The sequence below is a fragment of the Scyliorhinus torazame genome, chromosome 2, assembly GCF_047496885.1.
Source record: "Scyliorhinus torazame isolate Kashiwa2021f chromosome 2, sScyTor2.1, whole genome shotgun sequence".
Lineage (NCBI taxonomy): Eukaryota > Metazoa > Chordata > Chondrichthyes > Carcharhiniformes > Scyliorhinidae > Scyliorhinus > Scyliorhinus torazame.
Window position 1 is genome coordinate 1,158,551 of NC_092708.1, and position 21,905 is coordinate 1,180,455.

Consider the following 21,905-nt stretch of genomic DNA (forward strand, 5'->3'; position numbering starts at 1 on the left):
ATGTAAGTAGGCATCCGTTTGTGCCAGCGAGGCACTTCCAGAGGGCAATCCTCGAGTGGGTCCGGTGCTGGTGATTCTTGGCTACCTGGCTATTCTTCTGCTTGTTTGTTGGCCACAAACAGGTCCCGGAACAATTGTGTGAATGGCTCCCACGTTCTGTGGAAGCCGTCGTCTGACGCCCGGATGGTGAATTTGATTTTCTCCATTAGGAGAGATTCCGGGAGGTCGGACAGCCAGTCTGCAGCTTTGGGTGGTGCTGCTGACCGCCAGCCAGTCTGCAGCTTTGGGTGGTGCTGCTGACCGCCAGCCAGTCTGCAGCTTTGGGGGGTGCTGCTGACCGCCAGCCAGTCTGCAGCTTTGGGGGGTGCTGCTGACCACCAGCCGAACAGGATTCTGCGGCGGATGATCAGAGGGGGGCAAAGGCAAGGGCGTCCGCCCTCCCGAGGAATAGATCTGGCTGGTCTGAAACCCCGAAGACCGCCACTTTCGGGCATGGCTCCACCCTCACCCCCACCACCTTGGACATCGCCTCGAAGAAGGCTGTCCAGTACCCAGCAAGTCTGGGGCAAGACCAGAACATGTGGGCGTGGTTGGCCAGGCCTCCTCCATCCTCCACCTCCGGGAAGAACCTACTCATACGGGTTCTTGTTCAGTGGGCTCTATATACCATGTTTAGTTGCGTCAGGCTGAGCCTTGCGCAGGTGGAGGTGGAGTTGACCCTATGCAGTGCTTCGCTCCAGAGTCCCCACCCTATCTCAATCCCCAGGTCTTCCTCCCATTTCCTTCTTGTTGTGTCCAGTACGGTGTCGGCCCTTTCTACCAGTCGGTCATACATGTCGCTACAGTTCCCTTTACCTAGGATGCTTGTGTCCAGTAACTCTTCCAGTAATGTCTGTCGTGGCGGTTGTGGGTAAGTCCTTGTCTCCTTTCGTAGGTAGTTTCTGAGCTGCAGGTACCTTAGCTCGTTCCCCCTGGCTAGCTGGAATTTCTCTGTCAGTTCGTCCAGTGTTGCGACCCTGCCGTTGGTGTACAGGTCCCTGACTGTCAGTGTCCCTCCGTCCTGTCCCCACTTTTTAAAGGTGGCGTCAGTCAGTGCTGGTGTGAACCTACGGTTGTTACAGACGGGAGCTTTGTCTGACATTTTGGTCAGACCATATTGCTGCCGTAGTTGGTTCCAGGACTGGAGGGTGGCTATCACCACCGGGCTGCTGGAGTGTTTTTTGGGGTGGGGATGGGAGTGCTGCCGTGACGAGGGCCCGGAGGGAGGTCCCCATGCAGGAGGCCTCTACCGCGCGCACCCACTCGGCTTCTGGCTCCTTGATCCATCCCCTTATTCACTCGGCCGTCTCCGCCCAGTGGTAGAATTGTAGGTTTTGATTTTGTTTTTTTTAGGACCACCTTTGTGATCCTAGCATTCTTCCCCCTCCCTCATACGAACGCCATGATTAGTTTGTCTACTGCTTTGAAAAAGGCCTTAGGGATGTCGGGATGGCTCTGAATAGAAAGAGGTACCTGGGCAGTACGTTCATTTTGATCGTCTAGACTCTCCCCGCGAGGGAGAGTGGGAGTGTGTTCCTTCTTTGCAGGTCCTTTTTTACTTCCTCTGTCAGACTGGTGAGGTTCCATTTGTGGATCCCTTTCCAGTCGTGGGCTATTTGGATTCCCAGGTAGCGGAATTTGAGTTGGGCTTGTTTAAACGGCAGTCCCGTTAGTGCTGCCCCACCTACTTGTGGGTGTACCGGGAAGAAACTCGCTTTTGCTCACGTTGAGTCTGTAGCCCGAGAAGGCACCAAACTCTTTCAGGAGCGCGATGATTCCGTCCATGCTGCTTTGTGGGTCCGAGATGTAGAGGAGCAGGTCATCTGCATAGAGTGAGACTGTGCTCTCTGCCATCCCTTCGGATCCCCCTCCAGCTTTTTCCCGCTCTGAGCGCAATTGCTAGTGGCTCGATCACTAGAGCGAACAGCAGCGGGGACAGTGGGCATCCTTGTCTGGTGCCCCTGTGCAGATGGAACTATCGGGAGTTGGTGTTGTTGGTCCATATCTCTCCATGGGAGCGTTGTTTGGAGTTTTACCCAGGAGGTGATTCCTGTTCCAAGCCCAAACCACTCCAGTACCTCTATGAGGTGTTTCCATTCACTCTGGCGAAGGCCTTTTCTGCGTCTAGGGAGACGATCACCTCTGGTGTTCTCTCCCCGGAGGGGGCCATTATCACGTTCAGCAGGCGCCTGATGTTGGAGGTAAGCTGTCTACCTTTGACAAAGCCCGTCTGGTCCTCTGCGACCACCTCAGGTACTCAGTCTTCTAGCCTTATGGCTAGAATCTTGGCCAGTACTTTGGCATCTGCGTTCAGCAGTGAGATGGGTCTGTGTGACCCACATTCCGTTGGGTCTTTGTCTTTCTTGGGTATCAGCGAGATTGAGGCCTGTGCTAGCGTGCATGGCAGTGTGCCCCTTGCTAGTGAGTCTGTGAACATCTCCGCATGTGCGGGGCCAGTGCTGTCGCAAATGTTTTGTAGAAGTCCGCCGGGAATCCGTCCGGTCCCAGTGCCTTCCCCGCCTGCATGGAGCTAATGCTGTCGACGATCTCTCCCAGTGCTACTGGTGCTTCCAGGCCCCATTTTCTGCCCTCCCTCACGACTGGTATGTCCGGTCCATCAAGGAACCGTTTCATCCCGGGTTCCCCCATTGGGGGCTCTTGAGGTGTACAGCCCTTGCTAAAAGGCCCTGAATGCCTTGTTGATCTTTTCTGGCTCTGTTTGTAATGCGCCTCTGGTATCCCTGATTTGTACAATTTCTCTGGTGGCTGCCTGTTTTCTCAGCTGTTTCAACAAACAAAGAACAAAGAAATGTACAGCACAGGAACAGGCCCTTCGGCCCTCCAAGCTCGTGCCGACCATGCTGCCCGACTAAACTACAATCTTCTACACTTCCTGGGTCCGTATCCCTCTATTCCCATCCTATTCATGTATTTGTCAAGATGCCCCTTAAATGTCACTATCGTCCCTGCTTCCACCACCTCCTCCGGTAGCGAGTTCCAGGCACCCACTACCCTCTGCGTAAAAAACTTGCCTCGTACATCTACTCTAAACCTTGCCCCTCTCACATTAAACCTATGCCCCCTAGTAATTGACCCCTCTACCCTGGGGAAAAGCCTCTGACTATCCACTCTGTCTATGCCCCTCATAATTTTGTATACCTCTATCAGGTCTCCCCTCAACCTCCTTCGTTCCAGTGAGAACAAACCGAGTTTATTCAACCGCTCCTCATAGCTAATGCCCTCCATACCAGGCAACATTCTGGTAAATCTCTTCTGCACCCTCTCTAAAGCCTCCACATCCTTCTGGTAGTGTGGCGACCAGAATTGAACACTATACTCCAAGTGTGGCCTAACTAAGGTTCTATACAGCTGCAACATGACTTGCCAATTCTTATACTCAATGCCCCGGCCAATGAAGGCAAGCATGCCGTATGCCTTCTTGACTACCTTCTCCACCTGTGTTGCCCCTTTCAATGACCTGTGGACCTGTACTCCTAGATCTCTTTGATTTTTAATACTCTTGAGGGTTCTACCATTCACTGTATATTCCCTACCTGCATTAGACCTTCCAAAATGCATTACCTCACATTTGTCCGGATTAAACTCCATCTGCCATCTCTCCGCCCAAGTCTCCAAACAATCTAAATCCTGCTGTATCCTCCGACAGTCCTCATCGCTATCCGCAATTCCACCAACCTTTGTGTCGTCTGCAAACTTACTAATCAAACCAGTTACATTTTCCTCCAAATCATTTATATATACTACAAAGTGCAAAGGTCCCAGCACTGATTCCTGTGGAACACCACTGGTCACAGCCCTCCAATTAGAAAAGCATCCCTCCATTGCTACTCTCTGCCTTCTATGGCCTAGCCAGTTCTGTATCCACCTTGCCAGCTCACCCCTGATCCCGTGTGACTTCACCTTTTGTACTAGTCTACCATGAGGGACCTTGTCAAAGGCCTTACTGAAGTCCATATAGACAACATCCACTGCCCTACCTGCATCAATCATCTTAGTGACCTCCTTGAAAAACTCTATCAAGTTAGTGAGACACAACCTTCCCTTCACAAAACCGTGCTGCCTCTCACTAATACGTCCATTTTCTTCCAAATGGGAGTAGATCCTGTCTCGAAGAATTCTCTCCAGTAATTTCCCTACCACTGAAGTAAGGCTCACCGGCATGTAGTTCCCGGGATTATCCTTGCTACCCTTCTTAAACAGAGGAGCAACATTGGCTATTCTCCAGTCCTCCGGGACATCCCCTGAAGACAGCGAGGATCCAAAGATTTCTGTCAAGGCCTCAGCAATTTCCTCTCCAGCCTCCTTCAGTATTCTGGAGTTGATCCCATCAGGCCCTGGGGACTTATCTACCTTAATATTTTTTAAGACACCCAACACCTCGTCTTTTTGGATCTCAATGTGACCCAGGCTGTCGACACACCCTTCTCTAGACTCAACATCTACCAATTTCTTTTCTTTGGTGAATACTGATGCAAAGTATTAATTTAGTACCTCGCCCATTCCTCTGGCTCCACACATAGATTCCCTTGCCTATCCTTCAGTGGGCCAACCCTTTCCCTGGCTCCCCTCTTGCTTTTTATGTACGTGTAAAAAGCCTTGGATTTTCCTTAACCCTATTTGCCAATGACTTTTCGTGACCCCTTCTAGCCCTCCTGACTCCTTGCTTAAGTTCCTTCCTACTTTCCTTATATTCCACGCAGGCTTCGTCTGTTCCCAGCCTTTTGGCCCTGACAAATGCCTCATTTTTCTTTTTGACGAGGCCTACAATATCTCTCGTCATCCAAGGTTCCCGAAAATTGCCGTATTTATCCTTCTTCCTCACAGGAACATGCCGGTCCTGAATTCCTTTCAACTGCCACTTGAAAGCCTCCCACATGTCAGATGTTGATTTGCCCTCAAACATCCGCCCCCAATCTATGTTCTTCAGTTCCCTCCTAATATTGTTATAATTAGCCTTCCCCCAATTTAGCACATTCATCCTAGGACCATTCTTATCCTTGTCCACCAGTACTTTAAAACTTACTGAATTGTGGTCACTGTTACCGAAATGCTCCCCTACTGAAACATCTACCACCTGGCCGGGCTCATTCCCCAATACCAGGTCCAGTACCGCCCCTTCCCTAGTTGGACTGTCTACATATTGTTTTAAGAAGCCCTCCTGGATGCTCCTTACAAACTCCGCCCCGTCTAAGCCCCTGGCACTAAGTGAGTCCCAGTCAATATTGGAGAAGATGAAGTCTCCCATCACCACAACCCTGTTATTTTTACTCTTTTCCAAAATCTGTCTTACCTATCTGCTCCTCTATCTCCCGCTGGCTGTTGGGAGGCCTGTAGTAAACCCCCAACATTGTGACTGCACCCTTCTTATTCCTGATCTCTACCCATATAGCCTCACTGCCCTCTGAGGTGTCCTCCCGCAGTACAGCTGTGATATTCTCCCGAACCAGTAGCGCAACTCCGCCTCCCCTTTTACATCCCCCTCTATCCCGCCTGAAACATCTAAATCCTGGAACGTTTAGCTGCCAATCCTGCCCTTCCCTCAACCAGGTCTCTGTAATGGCAACAACATCATAGTTCCAAGTACTAATCCAAGCTCTTAAGTTCATCTGCCTTACCCGTAATACTTCTTGCATTAAAACATATGCACTTCAGGCCACCAGACCCGCTGTGTTCAGCAACTTCTCCCTGTCTGTTCTGCCTCAGAGCCACACTGTCCCTATTCCCTAGTTCTCCCTCAATGCTCTCACCTTCTGACCTATTGCTCCCGTGCCCACCCCCCTGCCATACTAGTTTAAACCCTCCCGTGTGACACTAGCAAACCTCGCGGCCAGGATATTTATGCCTCTCCGGTTTAGATGCAACCCGTCCTTCTTATACAGGTCACACCTACCCCGGAAGAGCTCCCAGTGGTCCAGATAACGGAAACCCTCCCTCCTACACCAGCTGTTTAGCCACGTGTTTAGCTGCTCTATCTTCCTACTTCTAGCCTCACTGGCACGTGGCACAGGGAGTAATCCCGAGATTACAACCCTTTTAACTTTCTGCCTCGCTCCCTGAACTCCTGCTGCAGGACCTCATGCCCCATCCTGCCTATGTCGTTAGTACCAATATGTCCAACAACCTCTGCCCGTTTGCCCTCCCCCTTCAGGGTGCCCTCTACCCATTCAGAGACATCCTGGACCCTGGCACCAGGGAGGCAACATACCATCCTGGAGTCTCTTTCACGTCCACAGAAGCGCCTATCTGTGCCCCTGACTATAGAGTCCCCTATTACTATTACTCTTCTGCGCTTTGACCCTCCCTTCTGAACATCAGAGCCAGCCGTGGTGCCACTGCACTGGCTGCTGCTGTTTTCCCCTGATAGGCTATCCCCCCCGACAGTATCCAAAGGGGTATACCTGTTCGAGAGGGGGACAACCACAGGGGATTCCTGCACTGACTGCCTGCCCTTTCTGGTGGTCACCCATTTCTCTGCCTGCACCTTGTGACCACATTTATATAACTGCGATCTATGACGCTTTCCGCCACCTGCATGCTCCTAAGTGCATCCAATTGCTGCTCCAACCGAACCATGCGGTCTGTGAGGAGCTCCAGTTGGGTGCACGTTCTGCAGATGAAGCCATCCGGGACACTGGAAGCCTCCCGGACCTGCCACATCTCACAGTCAGAACACTGCACCCCTCTAACTAACATTGCGTCAATTAATTAGTAAATTAATTGTTATAGACTAGAAAGCAGAGTTTCCATGGCAACAACATAGTTGAATAAACGACTGCGAAGTTTTAAAATCTGAACTCTGGGATGTGGGCGCAAGGGTTGGTGCAGGGGGGTGCGGGGTCTGGTAGGGATTGGGGGGGGGGGGGCGGGGAAGAGAGCTGGGCAATGGAGCCGAGGAGGAACACCAGGATAGTTCTGTGTTAGTGACTGTCAGATTCCATGTCCGCACTCCTGCCGTTCACTAACCTCCTTTAAATATCTCCCCAGGCCCATAATTCAGGAAAAGGTGAAGGTTCTTGGACAGGCTGGTCTGTCAGAAAACAACTTTTCAGAGACTGAAACCACAAATTATTTTCACCAGGTAAATAACTGATTTGTCAACTCTGCATTTTCCTCATCTATCCCCGTGCTGCATCTGTCCTGGGAGTGTTTGATGGAGACAGTGTAGAGGGAGCTTTACTCTGTATCTAACCCCGTGCTGTACCTGTCCTGGGAGTGTTTGATGGGGACAGTGTAGAGGGAGCTTTACTCTGTATCTAACACTGTGCTGTACCTGTCCTGGGAGTGTTTGATGGGGACAGTGTAGAGGGAGCTTTACTCTGTATCTAACCCCGTGCTGTACCTGTCCTGGGAGTGTTTGATGGGGACAGTGTAGAGGGAGCTTTACTCTGTATCTAACACTGTGCTGTACCTGTCCTGGGAGTGTTTGATGGGGACAGTGTAGAGGGAGCTTTACTCTGTATCTAACCCCGTGCTGTACCTGTCCTGGGAGTGTTTGATGGGGACAGTGTAGAGGGAGCTTTACTCTGTATCTAACCCCGTGCTGTACCTGTCCTGGGAGTGTTTGATGGGGACAGTGTAGAGGGAGCTTTACTCTGTATCTAACCCTGTGCTGTACCTGTCCTGGGAGTGTTTGATGGGGACAGTGTAGAGGGAGCTTTACTCTGTATCTAACCCCGTGCTGTACCTGTCCTGGGAGTGTTTGATGGGGACAGTGTAGAGGGAGCTTTACTCTGGATCTAACCCCGTGCTATACCTGTCCTGGGAGTGTTTGATGGCGACAGTGTAGAGGGAGCTTTACTCTGCATCTAACCCCGTGCTGTACCTGTCCTGGGAGTGTTTGATGGGGACAGTATAGAACATAGAACGATACAGTGAATGGTAGAACCCTCAAGAGTATTGAAAGTCAAAGAGATCTAGGAGTACAGGTCCACAGATCACTGAAAGGGGCTACACAGGTGGAGAAGGTAGTCAAGAAGGCATACGGCATGCTTGCCTTCATTGGCCGGGGCATTGAGTATAAGAATTGGCAAGTCATGTTGCAGCTGTATAGAACCTTAGTTAGGCCACACTTGGAGTATAGTGTTCAATTCTGGTCGCCACACTACCAGAAGGATGTGGAGGCTTTAGAGAGGGTGCAGAAGAGATTTACCAGAATGTTGCCTGGTATGGAGGGCATAAGCTATGAGGAGCGATTGAATAAACTCGGTTTGTTCTCACTGGAACGAAGGAGGTTGAGGGGCGACCTGATAGAGGTATACAAAATTATGAGGGGCATAGACAGAGTGGATAGTCAGAGGCTTTTCCCCAGGGTAGAGGGGTCAATTACTAGGGGGCATAGGTTTAAGGTGAGAGGGGCAAAGTTTAGAGTAGATGTACGAGGCAAGTTTTTTACGCAGAGGGTAGTGGGTGCCTGGAACTCACTACCGGAGGAGGTAGTGGAGGCAGGGACGATAGGGACATTTAAGGGGCATCTTGACAAATATATGAATAGGATGGGAATAGAAGGATACGGACCCAGGAAGTGTAGAAGATTGTAGTTTAGTCGGGCAGTATGGTCGGCACGGGCTTGGAGGGCCGAAGGGCCTGTTCCTGTGCTGTACATTTCTTTGTTCTTTGTTCTTTGTTGTTGATACAGCGCAGTACAGGCCCTTCGGCCCACGATGTTGCACCGAAACAAAAGCCATGTATAGAGGGAGCTTTACTCTGTATCTAACCCCGTGATGTACCTGTCCTGGGAGTGTTTGATGGGGACAGTGTAGACGGAGCTTTACTCTGGATCTAACCCTGTGCTATACCTGGCCTGGGAGTGTTTGATGGGGACAGTGTAGAGGGAGATTTACTCTGTATCTAAACCCCGTGCTGTACCTGTCCTGGGAGTGTTTGATGGGGACAGTGTGGAGGAAGCATTACTCTGTATCTAACCCCATGCTGTACCTGTCCTGGGAGTGTTTGATGGGAACAGTGTAGAGGGAGCTTTACTCTGTATCTAAACCAGTGCTGTACCTGTCCTGGGAGTGTTTGATGGGGACAGTGTAGAGGAAGCTTTACTCTGTATCTAACCCCATGCTGTACCTGTCCTGGGAGTGTTTGATGGGAACAGTGTAGAGGGAGCTTTACTCTGTATCTAACCCCATGCTGTACCTGTCCTGGGAGTGTTTGATGGGGACAGTGGAGAGGGAGTTTACTCTGTATCTAACCCAGTGCTGTACCTGTCCTGGGAGTGTTTGATGGGGACAGTGTAGAGGGTGCTTTACTCTGTACCTAACCCCGTGCTGTACCTGTCCTGGGAGTGTTTGATGGGGACAGTGTAGAGGGTGCTTTACTCTGTACCTAACCCCGTGCTGTACCTGTCCTGGGAGTGTTTGATGGGGACAGTGTGGAGGGAGGTTTACTCTGTATCTAGCCCCTTGCTGTACCTGTCCTGGGAGTGTTTGATGGGGACAGTGTAGAGGGAGCTTTACTCTGTATCTAACCCCGTGCTGTACCTGTCCTGGGAGTGTTTGATGGGGACAGTGGAGAGGGAGTTTACTCTGTGCAGCAGGTTTGCCGATGCTCCTGCAGCCTGGATTTATGCTGTGAGTTTGTTCAGCTACTGGAGGTCGGAGATTTCTTTTGTTCTGTGAACTTGGGATGTTTGAACAAAGAAACGTTCGGCCCTCCAAGCCCGTGCCGACCATGCTGCGCGTCTAAACTAAAATCTTCTACACTTCCTGGGTCCGTATCCCTCTATTCCCATCCTATTCATGTATTTGTCAAAATGCCCCTTAACTGTCCCTATCGTCCCTGCTTCCACCACCACCTCCGGCAGCGAGTTCCAGGCACCCACTACCCTCTGCGTAAAAAACTTGCCTCGTACATCTACTCTAAACCTTGACCCTCTCACCTTAAACCTATGCCCCCTAGTAATTGACCCCTCTACCCTGGGGAAAAGCCTCTGACTATCCACTCTGTCTATGCCCCTCATAATTTTGTAGACCTCTATCAGGTCTCCCCTCAGCCTTCTTCGTTCCAGTGAGAACAAACCGAGTTTATTCAACCGCTCCTCATAGCTAATGCCCTCCATACCAGGCAACATTCTGGTAAATCTCTTCTGCACCCTCTCTAAAGCCTCCACATCCTTCTGGTAGTGTGGCGACCAGAATTGAACACTATACTCCAAGTGTGGCCTAACTAAGGTTCTATACAGCTGCAACATGACTTGCCAATTCTTATACTCAATGCCCCGGCCGTTGAAGGCAAGTATGTCGTATGCCTTCTTCCACTGTGTTGCCACTTTGTGACCTGTGGACTTTTACACCCAGATCCCTCTGGCTGTCGATACTCTTCAGGGTTTTGCCATTTACTGTATATTTCCCACCGTTATTTGTCTCGAAGAATCCTCTCCAATAATTTCCCTGCCACTGACGTAAGGCTCACCGGCCTGTAATTATCTGGATTATCCTTGCTACCCCTCTTAAACAAAGGAACAACATTGGCTATTCTATTTGATTCATGTAGAACTGCTGATTTTTCATCACTTTCTCTTTGTTGACTTCTAACCCATGATATTTATCTGTAGGGCACGAGGCAGGCGAAAATGGTTGACTTTTTCCAAACGGCATTTTCTGATGCTGAAGGCGCAGATGATGAGGCTCTTCTGCTTGGTACTGCTGATGTCTGCCTTAATTCTCAGCTGAGCACTGGCACCGGCACTGGCACTGGCACTGGAAACGGCACCGGCACTGGAAACCGCTCCGACACTGGAAATGTCCAACAAACTGATAATTCAGACAGTCCCCTGAAAAAGAGACGCATTGAGGAGATTTTTAAATCTTTGTGAAGCAGTACAATTTGTAAATAAAAATAGAAAAATTTCAGTTGTGTTCTGAAGCAATTTTTGAGAGGAATGAAACTCGGGAACAGTTATGAGGAATGTTGGGTCTGTAGAAGAGCATTTACAGTTTTTACTCTTCTATCGGGAGACACATTCCCACTCCCAGCACATTGCCAGAGGAAGGTAGTGTGAGGGTGGGGGGTTGGAGGGAGTGAGGGTGGGGGGTTTGGAGTGAGGGGGTGGGGGTTTGGAGTGAGGTGGGGGGGTTGGAGTGAGGTGGGGGGTTGGTGTGAGTGGGTGGGGGGTTGGAGTGAGTGGGTGGGGGGGTTGGAGTGGGTGGGGGGGTTGGTGTGAGTGGGTGGGGGGTTGGAGTGAGGTGGGGGGGTTGGAGTGAGGTGGGGGGGGTTGGAGTGAGGTGGGGGGGTTGGAGTGGGTGGGGGGGTTGGTGTGAGTGGGTGGGGGGTTGGAGTGAGGTGGGGGGGTTGGAGTGAGGTGGGGGGGTTGGAGTGAGGTGGGGGGTTGGTGTGAGTGGGTGGGGGGTTGGAGTGGGTGGGGGGGTTGGTGTGAGTGGGTGGGGGGTTGGAGTGAGGTGGGGGGGTTGGAGTGAGGTGGGGGGGTTGGAGTGAGGTGGGGGGTTGGTGTGAGTGGGTGGGGGGTTGGAGTGAGTGGGTGGGGGGTTGGAGTGAGGTGGGGGGGTTGGAGTGAGGTGGGGGGGGTTGGAGTGAGGTGGGGGGTTGGTGTGAGTGGGTGGGGGGTTGGAGTGAGTGGGTGGGGGGGTTGGAGTGGGTGGGGGGGTTGGAGTGGGTGGGGGGGTTGGAGTGGGTGGGGGGGTTGGAGTGGGTGGGGGGGTTGGAGTGGGTGGGGGGGTTGGAGTGAGTGGGGGGGATTGGAGTGAGTGAGGGTAGGGGTTTGGAATGAGTGGGGGGGGTTTGGAGTGAGTGGGGGGGTTGGAGTGAGTGAGGGGGGGTTTGTAGTGAGTGAGGGGGGGTTTGGAGTGAGTGAGGGGGGGTTTGGAGTGAGTGAGGGGGGGTTTGGAGTGAGTGGGGGGGTTGGAGTGAGTGGGGGGGGGTTTGGAGGGAGTGGGGGGGGTTTGGAGGGAGTGGGGGGGGGGGTTTGGAGGGAGTGGGGGGGGTGTTTGGTGTGAGCGGGGGGGTTTGGAGTGAGCGGGGGGGTTTGGAGTGAGCGGGGGGGTTTGGAGTGAGTGAGGGGGGGTTTGGAGTGAGTGAGGGGGGGTTTGGAGTGAGTGGGGGGGGGTTTGGAGTGAGTGAGGGGGGGTTTGGAGTGAGCGGGGGGGGTTTGGAGTGAGCGGGGGGGTTTGGAGTGAGCGGGGGGGTTTGGAGTGAGCGGGGGGGGTTGGAGTGAGCGGGGGGGTTTGGAGTGAGCGGGGGGGTTTGGAGTGAGCGGGGGGGGTTGGAGTGAGCGGGGGGGTTTGGAGTGAGCGGGGGGGTTTGGAGTGAGCAGGGGGGTTTGGAGTGAGCGGGGGGGGTTGGAGTGAGTGAGGGGGGGTTTGGAGTGAGTGGGGGGTTTGGAGTGAGTGAGGGGGGGTTTGGAGTGAGTGAGGGGGGGTTTGGAGTGAGTGAGGGGGGGTTTGGAGTGAGCGGGGGGGTTTGGAGTGAGTGAGGGGGGGTTTGGAGTGAGTGAGGGGGGGTTTGGAGTGAGTGAGGGGGGGTTTGGAGTGAGTGAGGGGGGGTTTGGAGTGAGTGAGGGGGGGTTTGGAGTGAGCGGGGGGGTTTGGAGTGAGCGGGGGGGTTTGGAGTGAGTGAGGGGGGGTTGGAGTGAGTGGGGGGGTTTGGAGTGAGTGAGGGGGGGTTTGGAGTGAGTGAGGGGGGGTTTGGAGTGAGTGAGGGGGGGTTTGGAGTGAGCGGGGGGGTTTGGAGTGAGCGGGGGGGTTTGGAGTGAGTGAGGGGGGGTTGGAGTGAGTGGGGGGGGTTGGAGTGAGTGGGGGGGTTGGAGTGAGTGGGGGAGGGTTTGGAGTGAGCGGGGGGGGTTGGAGTGAGTGGGGGGGTTGGAGTGAGTGGGGGAGGGTTTGGACTTGTTCAGGTTTGATTGCATCAATGTTAGACAATTGTTGGAAAAGTTTCCGTATACTTAGAAAATCACAAGTAACGGATTCCATTTTTAAAAAAAATATTTTTATTCAGGTTTTGCAGAATTTTTCATAATAAAACAGTCGTAACAATAATAACAAAACAAACTAGAGTAAACATTAACATAGTGTAAAAAAAGAGAATATACAATAACAATGAATTAGACATTACCCCACGTGACCCAGTCTTCCCACACCATCCCAACGAAGCACCACCCCCCCCCCGCCCTGGATTGCTGCTGACATTTTCATTTTCCCCAAGAAAGTCGACGAACGATTGCCACCTCCGAGAGAACCACAGCATTGACCCCCTCAATCCAAACTTTATCGGTGCAGCCTGGGAGGGCCGAAGGGCCTGTTCCTGTGCTGTAATTTTCTTTAAAAAAAGAACTCTCTTCAGCTCCGGGCATGCCCAAAACATATGGACATGGTTTGCTGGGCTGCCTTTGCACCTCGTATACCTGTCTTCTACCCCAAAAAACTTGCTCATTCTCGCCGCTGTCATGTGTGCCCGGTGGACCACCTTAAATTGAATTAGACTGAGCCTGGCACATGATGAGGAGGAATTAACCCTGCCCAGGACCTCTGCCCACAGACCCGCTTCCAACTCCTCACCCAGCTCCTCCTCCCACTTGCCCTTGAGCTGCTCCACCGGGGTTTCCTCCACCTCCTGTAGTTCCTGGTAGATATCCCACACCTACCCCTCCCCCACCCAGGTGCCGGAGACCACCCTGTCCTGTATCCTCAGTGGCGGCAGCGTTGGAAAGGCCACCACCTGTTTTTTCAGGAAGGTTCGTACTTACAGATATTTAAAGGCATTTCCTAGCGGCAGATCGAATTTGTCCTCTAGCGCCTTCAAACTGGGAAAGCTTCCCTCTATGAACAGATCGCAGGGGCTGTTTAGCACAGGGCTAAATCTCTGGCTTTGAAAGCAGACCAAGGGAGGCCAGCAGCACGGTTCAATTCCCGTACCAGCCTCCCCGAACAGGCGCCGGAATGTGGCGACTAGAGGCTTTTCACTAACTTCATTTGAAGCCTACTTGTGACAAGCGATTTTCATTTCATCTCCCATCCTTCTGATGCCTGCCCTCTGCCAGCTCTGGAACCCACCATCCATCTTACCCAGGACAAGCCTGTGGTTGTTACATATCGGAGTCCAGACTGACGCTCCATCCACCTTCTTGTACCTCCTCCACTGTCCCCAGATCCTCAGTGTCACCACCACCACCGGACTTGTGGAGTAGCAGGTCGGCGAGAACAGCAAAGGAGCCATTATCAAAGCTCCCAGACTAATACCTTTACATGACGCCGCTTCCAGCTGCTCCCACACCGACCCCCCCCCCCCCCCCCCCATCGCCCACTTCCTGATCATGGCTATATTGGCCGCCCAGTAATAGTTGCGAAAGTTCGGCAGTACCGACCCACCCCTCCCCCGACTGCGCTCCAACAGCGATCTCCTTACTCGCGGGGTCTTATTCGCCCACACAAAGCCCAAAATGATCCTCCTCACCCGCTTTAAAAAGGCCTCTGGGATGAAGATGGGGAGGCACTGAAAGACAAACAAAACCTGGGGAGGACAGTCATTTTCACGGTCTGTACCCTCCCTGCCAGTGACAGCGGGAGCATGTCCCACCTTTTAAAGTCCGCTTCCATTTGCTCCACCAACCGGGTCAGGTTAAGCCTGTGCAGGGCATCCCATTTCCTGGCCACCTGGATACCCAGTTAATGAAAACTTTTCTCTACCATCCTGAGCGGCAGCTCTTTCAGTCTCTTAGATAGTGCCAGAGGACTGGAGAGTGGCGAATGTTGTTCCTCTGTTCAAGAAAGGGAATAGGAATGACCCTGGTAATTATAGGCCAGTTAGTCTTTCTTCGGTGGTCGGTAAGAATGGAAAGGATTTATGACCAGTTGGAAAGATGCAGCTTAATCCGGGATAGTCAACACGGATTTGTGAAGGGTAGGTCTTGCCTCACAAATTTGATTGAATTCTTTGAGGCGGTAACTAAGTGTGTAGATGAAGGTAGAGCAGTTGATGTCGGATACATGGATTTTAGTAAGGCGTTTGATAAGGTTCCCCATGGTCGGCTCATTAAGAAAGTAGGAGGTGTGGGATAGAGGGAAATTTGGCCAATTGGATAAGTAACTGGCTATCACATAGAAGACAGAGGGTGGTGGTGGATGGAAAATTTTCAGACTGGAGACCAGTTACCAGCGGTGTACCACAGGGATCAGTGCTGGGTCCTCTGCTATTTGTGATTTTTATCAATGACTTGGAGGAGGGGGCTGAAGGGTGGGTCAGTAAATTTGCTGATGACACCAAGATTGGCGGAGTAGTGGATGAGGTGGAGGGCTGTTGGAGGCTGCAAAGAGACATTGATAGGATGCAGAGCTGGGCCGAAAAATGGCAGATGGAGTTTAACCCTGATAAGTGCGAGGTGATTCATTTTGGTAGAAACAATTTGAATGCGGATTACAGGGTCAACGGCAGGGTTCTGAGGAATGTGAAGGAACAGAGAGATCTTGGGGTTCATGTCCACAGATCTCTGAAGGTTGCCACTCAAGTGGATAAAGCCATGACGAAGGCTTAGCTACAAAATGATCAGGGGGTTGGATAGGGTGGACAGTGAGAGCCTTCTCCCGCGGATGGAAATGGCTGGCACGAGGGGACATAACTTTAACCTGAGGGGTAATAGATATAGGACAGAGGTCAGTGGTAGGTTCTTTACGCAAAGAGTAGTGAGGCCGTGGAATGCCCTACCTGCTACAGTGGTGAACTCGCCAACATTGAGGGCATTTAAAAGTTTATTGGATAAACATATGGATGATAATGGCATAGTGTAGGTTGGATGGCTTTTGTTTTGGTGCAACATCGTGGGCCGAAGGGCCTGTACTGCGCTGTATTGTTCTATGTTCTATGTTCTATGTGTGTTCGCGTTTATTAACAGGGGGCTTGAGTTTAAGAGCCGCGGGGTTATGCTGCAACTATACATGACCCTGGTGAGACCACATTTGGAGGATTGTGTGCAGTTCTGGTCACCTGATTATAGGAAGGATGTGGAAGCGTTGGAAAGGGTGCAAAGGAGATTTACCAGGATGCTGCCTGGTTTGCAGGACAGGTCTTATGAGGAAAGGTTGAGGGAGCTAGGGCTTTTCTCTTTGGAGCGGAGGAGGATGAGAGGCGACTTAATAGAGGTTTATAAGATGATGAGGGGGATAGATAGAGTGGACGTTCAGAGACTATTTCCTCGGGTGGATGTAGCTGTTACAAGGGGGCATAACTATAAGATTCAGGGTGGGAGATATAGGAGGGATGTCCGAGGTAGGTTCTTTACTCAGAGAGTGGTTAGGGTGTGGAATGGACTGCCTGCTGTGATAGTGGAGTCGGACACTTTAGGAACTTTCAAGCGGTTATTGGATAGGCACATGGAGCACACCAGAATGACAGGGAGTGGGATAGCTTGATCTTGGTTTCGGACAATGCTCGTCACATCGAGGGCCGAAGGGCCTGTTCTGTGCTGTACTGTTCTATGTTCTTCTCCTGCCCCTTGGCCTGGATCACGAACAACTCGCTCTTTCCCATGTTCAGTTTGTACACTGAAAAACTACCAAAATCCCTCAGGATCTGCAGCACCTCCCCCATCCCCTACACAGGGTCCAAAATGTACAGGAGTAAATCATCTGCGTATAGCGAGACCCGATGTTCCACCTCCCCCCCCCCCCCTCCGAACCAGTCCCCGCCATTTCCTCAAGGCTCTCAGCGCCATAGCTAGCGGTTCTATAGCTAGGACAAATAGTAACGGAGAGAGGGGACACACCTGCCTCGTTCGCCGGTGAAGCTTGAAGTACCCCGACCTCAGCCGGTTTGTACATACACTTGCTACAGGCGCTTGGTACAGCAATTTCACCCAGCCAATAAAGCCCTCACCAAACCCAAACCTCCCCAGCGTTTCCCACAGATACTCCCACTCCACCTGGTCAAAGGCTTTCTCTGCATCCATCGCTGTTGCCATCTCCGCCTCCCCTCCTTCTGAGGGCATCATAATAATATTCAAAAGTCTCCGGACATTGGTATCAAGTTGTCTGCCTTTCACAAACCCAGTCTGCTCTTCCTCTATCACCCCTGGGACGCAATCCTCAATTCTTGTTTCCAGAATCTTACCTAGCAATTTGGCATCCACGTTTAAGAGCAAAATCGGCCTGTATGACCGCATTGTTCCATGTCCTTCTCTCGTTTAAGAATGAGTGAAATCAAGGACTGTGACATTGTTGGGGGGAGGGTTCCTTTCTCTCTAACCTCATTGAAGGTCCTCATCAGGAGTGCGCTCAGTATTTGGTCTGCTTCCAAAACAAGCGATTTAGCCCAGTGTGCTAAACCAGCCCCTGGTTTATTCCTTCCAAAGTTATTCCTACCAAAATGAATCACCTCACACTTTTCTGCATTAAACTCCATTTGCCACCTCTCAGCCCAGCGCTGCAACTTATCTATGTCCCTCTGTAACGTGTAACATCCTTCTGCACTGTCCACAACTCCACCGACTTTAGTGTCATCTGCAAATTTACTCACCCATCCTTCTACACCCTCCTCCAGGTCATTTATAAAAATGACAAACAGCAGTGGCCCCTAAACAGATCCTTGTGGTACACCACTAGTAACTGGACTCCAGTCTGAACACCTCCCATCAACCACCACCCTTTGTCTTCTTCCAGCTAGACTTTCTGATCCAAACTGCTAAATCTCCCTGAATCCCATGCTTCCGTATTTTCTGCAGTAGCCTACCGTGGGGAACCTTATCAAATGCTTTACTGAAATCCATATACACCACATCAACTGCTTTACCCTCATCCACCTGTTTGGTCACCTTCTCAAAGAACTCAATAAGGTTTGTGAGGCACGACCTACCCTTCACAAAACCGTGTTGACTATCCCTAATCAAATTATTCCTTTCCAGATGATTATACACCCTATCTCTTATAAATCTTTCCAAGCCGAGGACAAGGGGGGAAGCCGAGGTCAGCCAGAGTTCGCTGACTTCTGGGAGCAACATGGGGGGTGCAACTACGCTAGAGGGGGATCTAGCGGAGAGGGGGGGGGGGTTAACTGGGTTGCTGCTGTACCCACTCTGGAGAATGGATATGGGCTTATTGGCAGAAGAGGGGGTATGTTTAAGGGTGAGGGGGTGTATCGAAAGGTACTTGGAGCTGAATGACAACGGAGAGGTTCAGGTAGGAGTGGTCTGGGAGGCGTTGAAGGCGGTGGTCAGAGGGGAGCTGATATCCATAAGGGCACATAAAGGGAAGCAAGAGGGTAAAGAAAGGGAGCGATTGTTGAAAGAACTTCTGAGGGTGGACAGGCAATATGCAGAGGCACTGGAGGAGGGACTGTACAGGGAAAGACAAAGGCTACATGTGGAATTTGACCTGCTGACCACGGGTAAGGCAGAGGCACAGTGGAGGAGGGCACAGGGTGTACAGTATGAGTATGGAGAGAAGGCGAGTCGGCTACTGGCCCACCAATTGAGGAAGAGGGGTGCAGCGAGGGAGATAGGTGGGGTGAGAGATGAGGAGGGAGAGATGGAACGGGGAGCGGAGAGAGTGTACGGGGTGTTCAAGGCATTCTATGAGAGGTTATATAAGGCTCAGCCCTCGGAAGGGAAGGAGGGAATGATGTGTTTCCTGGATCAGCTGGAATTCCCGAAGGTAGAGGAGCAGGAGAGGGCGGGACTGGGAGCACAGATTGAGATGGAGGAGGTGGTAAAAGGGATTGGGAGCATGCAGGCGGGGAAGGCCCTGGGACCGGACGGATTCCCGGTGGAATTTTTTAGGAAATATATGGACCTACTGGCCCCGCTTTTGACGAGAACCTTTAATGAGGCCAGGGAAAGGGGGAAGTTGCCCCTGACTATGTAGGAGGCGACGATATCGCTCCTTTTGAAGAAGGAAAAAGACCCACTGCAGTGTGGGTCCTACAGGCCCATTTCCCTTTTAAATGTAGATGCTAAGCTCCTGGCCAAGGTGATGGCGACGAGGATAGAGGACTGTGTCCCGGGAGTGGTCCACGAGGATCAAACTGGGTTCGTTAAGGGGAGACAGCTGAACACGAACATACGGAGGCTGCTAGGGGTGATGATGATGCCCCCACCAGAGGGGGAGGCGGAGATAATGGTGGCGATGGACGCCGAGAAAGCATTCGACAGAGTGGAGTGGGACTGTGGGAAGTGCTGAGGAGATTTGGTTTTGGAGAAGGGTTTATTGGATGGGAGTGGAGACGGCATAGGGGAAGGACGGGAGCCTCGGTGCGGTCCCCGATAAGAAATAATCATAGGTTTGTCCCGGGGAGAATAGATGGGGGATTTAGAGCATGGCAGAGAGCTGGGATTGTGCAATTGAGAGATCTGTTCTTGGACGGGACGTTTGCGAGTCTGGGAGCGCTGACGGAAAAATATGGGTTGCCCCAAAGGAATGCATTTTTGTACATGCAACTGAGGGCTTTTGCGAGGCAACAGGTGAGGGAATTCCCGCAGCTCCCGACGCAGGAGATTCAAGATAGAGTGATCTCAGGGACATGGGTGGGGGATGGTAGGGTGTCGGATATATACAGGGAAATTAGGGATGAGGGGGAGATCATGGTGGATGAGCTGAAGGGAAAATGGGAAGAAGAGCTGGGGGAAGAGATTGAGGAGGGGCTGTGGGCTGATGCCCTACGCAGGGTAAACTCGTCGTCCTCGTGCGCCAGGCTAAGCCTGATACAATTCAAGGTTTTGCACAGGGCGCATATGACCGGAGCAAGGCTCAGTAAATTTTTCGGGGTAGAGGATAGGTGTGGGAGATGCTCGAGAAGCCCAGCAAACCACACCCACATGTTTTGGTCATGCCCGGCACTGCAGGGGTTCTGGGTGGGGGTGGCAAATGTGCTTTCGAAGGTGGTGGGAGTCCAGGTCGAGCCAGGCTGGGGGTTGGCTATATTTGGGGTTGCAGAAGAGCCGGGAGTGCAGGAGGCAAGAGAAGCTGATGTTTTGGCCTTTGCGTCCCTAGTAGCCCGGCGAAGGATATTGCTTATGTGGAAGGAAGCTAAACCCCCGGGGCGTGGAGACCTGGATAAACGACATGGCAGGGTTTATAAAACTAGAACGGATAAAGTTCGCACTAAGGGGTTCGGCTCAAGGGTTCACCAGGCGGTGGCAACCGTTCATTGACTATCTCGCAGAACGATAAAGGAAATGGGAAGGTAGCAGCGGCAACCCAGGGGGGAGAGATGGGGCGGGGGGAGGGCTCGGGTGGGTCCTCAGGGGTGGTTTTTGTATAGATATTTGTACTTGGTTATGTATATTGGATTGTTTGATTTTATTATCTGGAGAGTTATTATTTTTGTTAATGCAGTTGCCATTTATATATTATTTATTTACTTGTTAAAACGGTCACTGTTATATTGTTTTATTGTTGTAAAAAGGGAAAACCTTTGTATTGATTTGTTTGGCCGAAAAATTTGAATAAAATATATTTTTTTAAAAACAAATCCACGCTGGCATCCCTGATCGACCAACGTTTCGAGGTGTTCAGTTAGCCTATCCCGGATTATAGACTCCAGCAATTTCCCCACCACAGATGTTAAACTAACTGGCCTGTAATTCCCTGGTTTCCCCTTTCACCAGTCTTAAAGAGTGGAATGACTTATGCAATTTTCTAATCCAGCGGGATTACTCCTGAATCGAGGGAACTCGGGAAGATTATAGTTCCGGCAATGTGCTCCCCGACTTCTTTTAAACCCTCGGATACAAACCGTCCAGTCGTGGGGATTTGTCACTCTTTAGTTCCATTAATTTCCTAGTTACTGATGCTATATTTACGTTAATTGTATTAAGTCCCTGTCCTCCATCGATGTTAATTGTTCTGGGACACCCGGCAAGTTACCCTCCTTTTCTATTGTAAACACTGAGGCAAAGTAATTGTTCAACATGTCCCCATTATCACTGACAATATCAGACTTTTCAGATTTTTTAAAAAAATCTTTCCAAGATTTTGCCCACAACAGAAGTAAGGCTCACTGGTCTATAGATACCGGGGTTGTCTCTACTCCCCTTCTTGATCAAGGGGACAACATTTGCTATCCTCCAGTCTTCTGGCACTATTCCTGTAGACAAAGATGACTTAAAGATCAAAGCCAAAGGCTCAGCAATCTCCTCCCTAGCTTCCCAGAGAATATTAGGAAAATCCCATCCGGCCCAGGGGACTTATCTATTTTCACACTTTCCAGAATTGTTAACACCTCCTCCTTATGAACCTCAAGCCCTTCTAGTCTAGTAGCCCGAATCTCAGTATTCTCCTCGACAACATTGTCTTTTTCCTGTGTGAATACTGACGAAAAATATTCATTTAGCACCTCTCATATCTCCTTGGACTCCAAGCACAACTTCCCACTACTGTCCTTGACTGGCCCTACTCTTACCCTAGTCATTCTTTTATTCCTGACATATCTATAGAAAGCATTAGGGTTATCCTTGATCCACCCTGCCAAAGACTTCTCGTGTCCCCTCCTGGCTCTTCTTAGCTCTCTCTTTAGGTCCTTCCTAGCTAACTTGTAACTCTCAAGCGCCCTAACTGAACCTTCATGTCTCATCTTTACATAAGCCTCCTTCTTCCTCTTGACAAATGTTTCGACTGCCTTAGTAAACCACGGTTCCCTCGCTCGACCACTTCCTCCTTGCCTGACAGGTATATACTTATCAAGGACACGCAGTAGCTGTTCCTTGAACAAGCTCCACATTTCCATTGTGCCCATCCCCTGCAGTTTTCCTCTCCATCCGATGCATCCTAAGTCTTGCCTCATCGCATCATAATTGCCTTTCCCCCAGATATAACTCTTGCCCTGCGGTATATACCTATCCCTTTCCATCACTAAAGTAAACGTAATCAAATTGTGGTCACTATCACCAAAGTGCTCACCTACCT

At 51.2% G+C, this 21,905-nt stretch overlaps 1 protein-coding gene across 5 annotated transcripts in view; it reads left to right on the top strand.

Annotated features, from left to right (window-relative positions):
- Positions 1 to 10,916, top strand: part of smarcal1 (SWI/SNF related, matrix associated, actin dependent regulator of chromatin, subfamily a-like 1) — a 186,148-nt gene extending 175,232 nt beyond the window's left edge. For 4 of the 5 annotated variants that reach the window (XM_072468333.1, XM_072468343.1, XM_072468359.1 and 1 more), the window contains 2 exons: positions 7,045 to 7,138; positions 10,619 to 10,916. In XM_072468333.1, coding sequence (XP_072324434.1) covers positions 7,045 to 7,138; positions 10,619 to 10,879 — 355 coding nt within the window. In that variant the 3' untranslated portion in view covers positions 10,880 to 10,916. The remainder of the gene's footprint in view (positions 1 to 7,044; positions 7,139 to 10,618) is intronic. The other variant, XM_072468351.1, reaches the window with a different exon arrangement.
- The last annotated feature ends 10,989 nt before the right edge of the window (positions 10,917 to 21,905 follow it).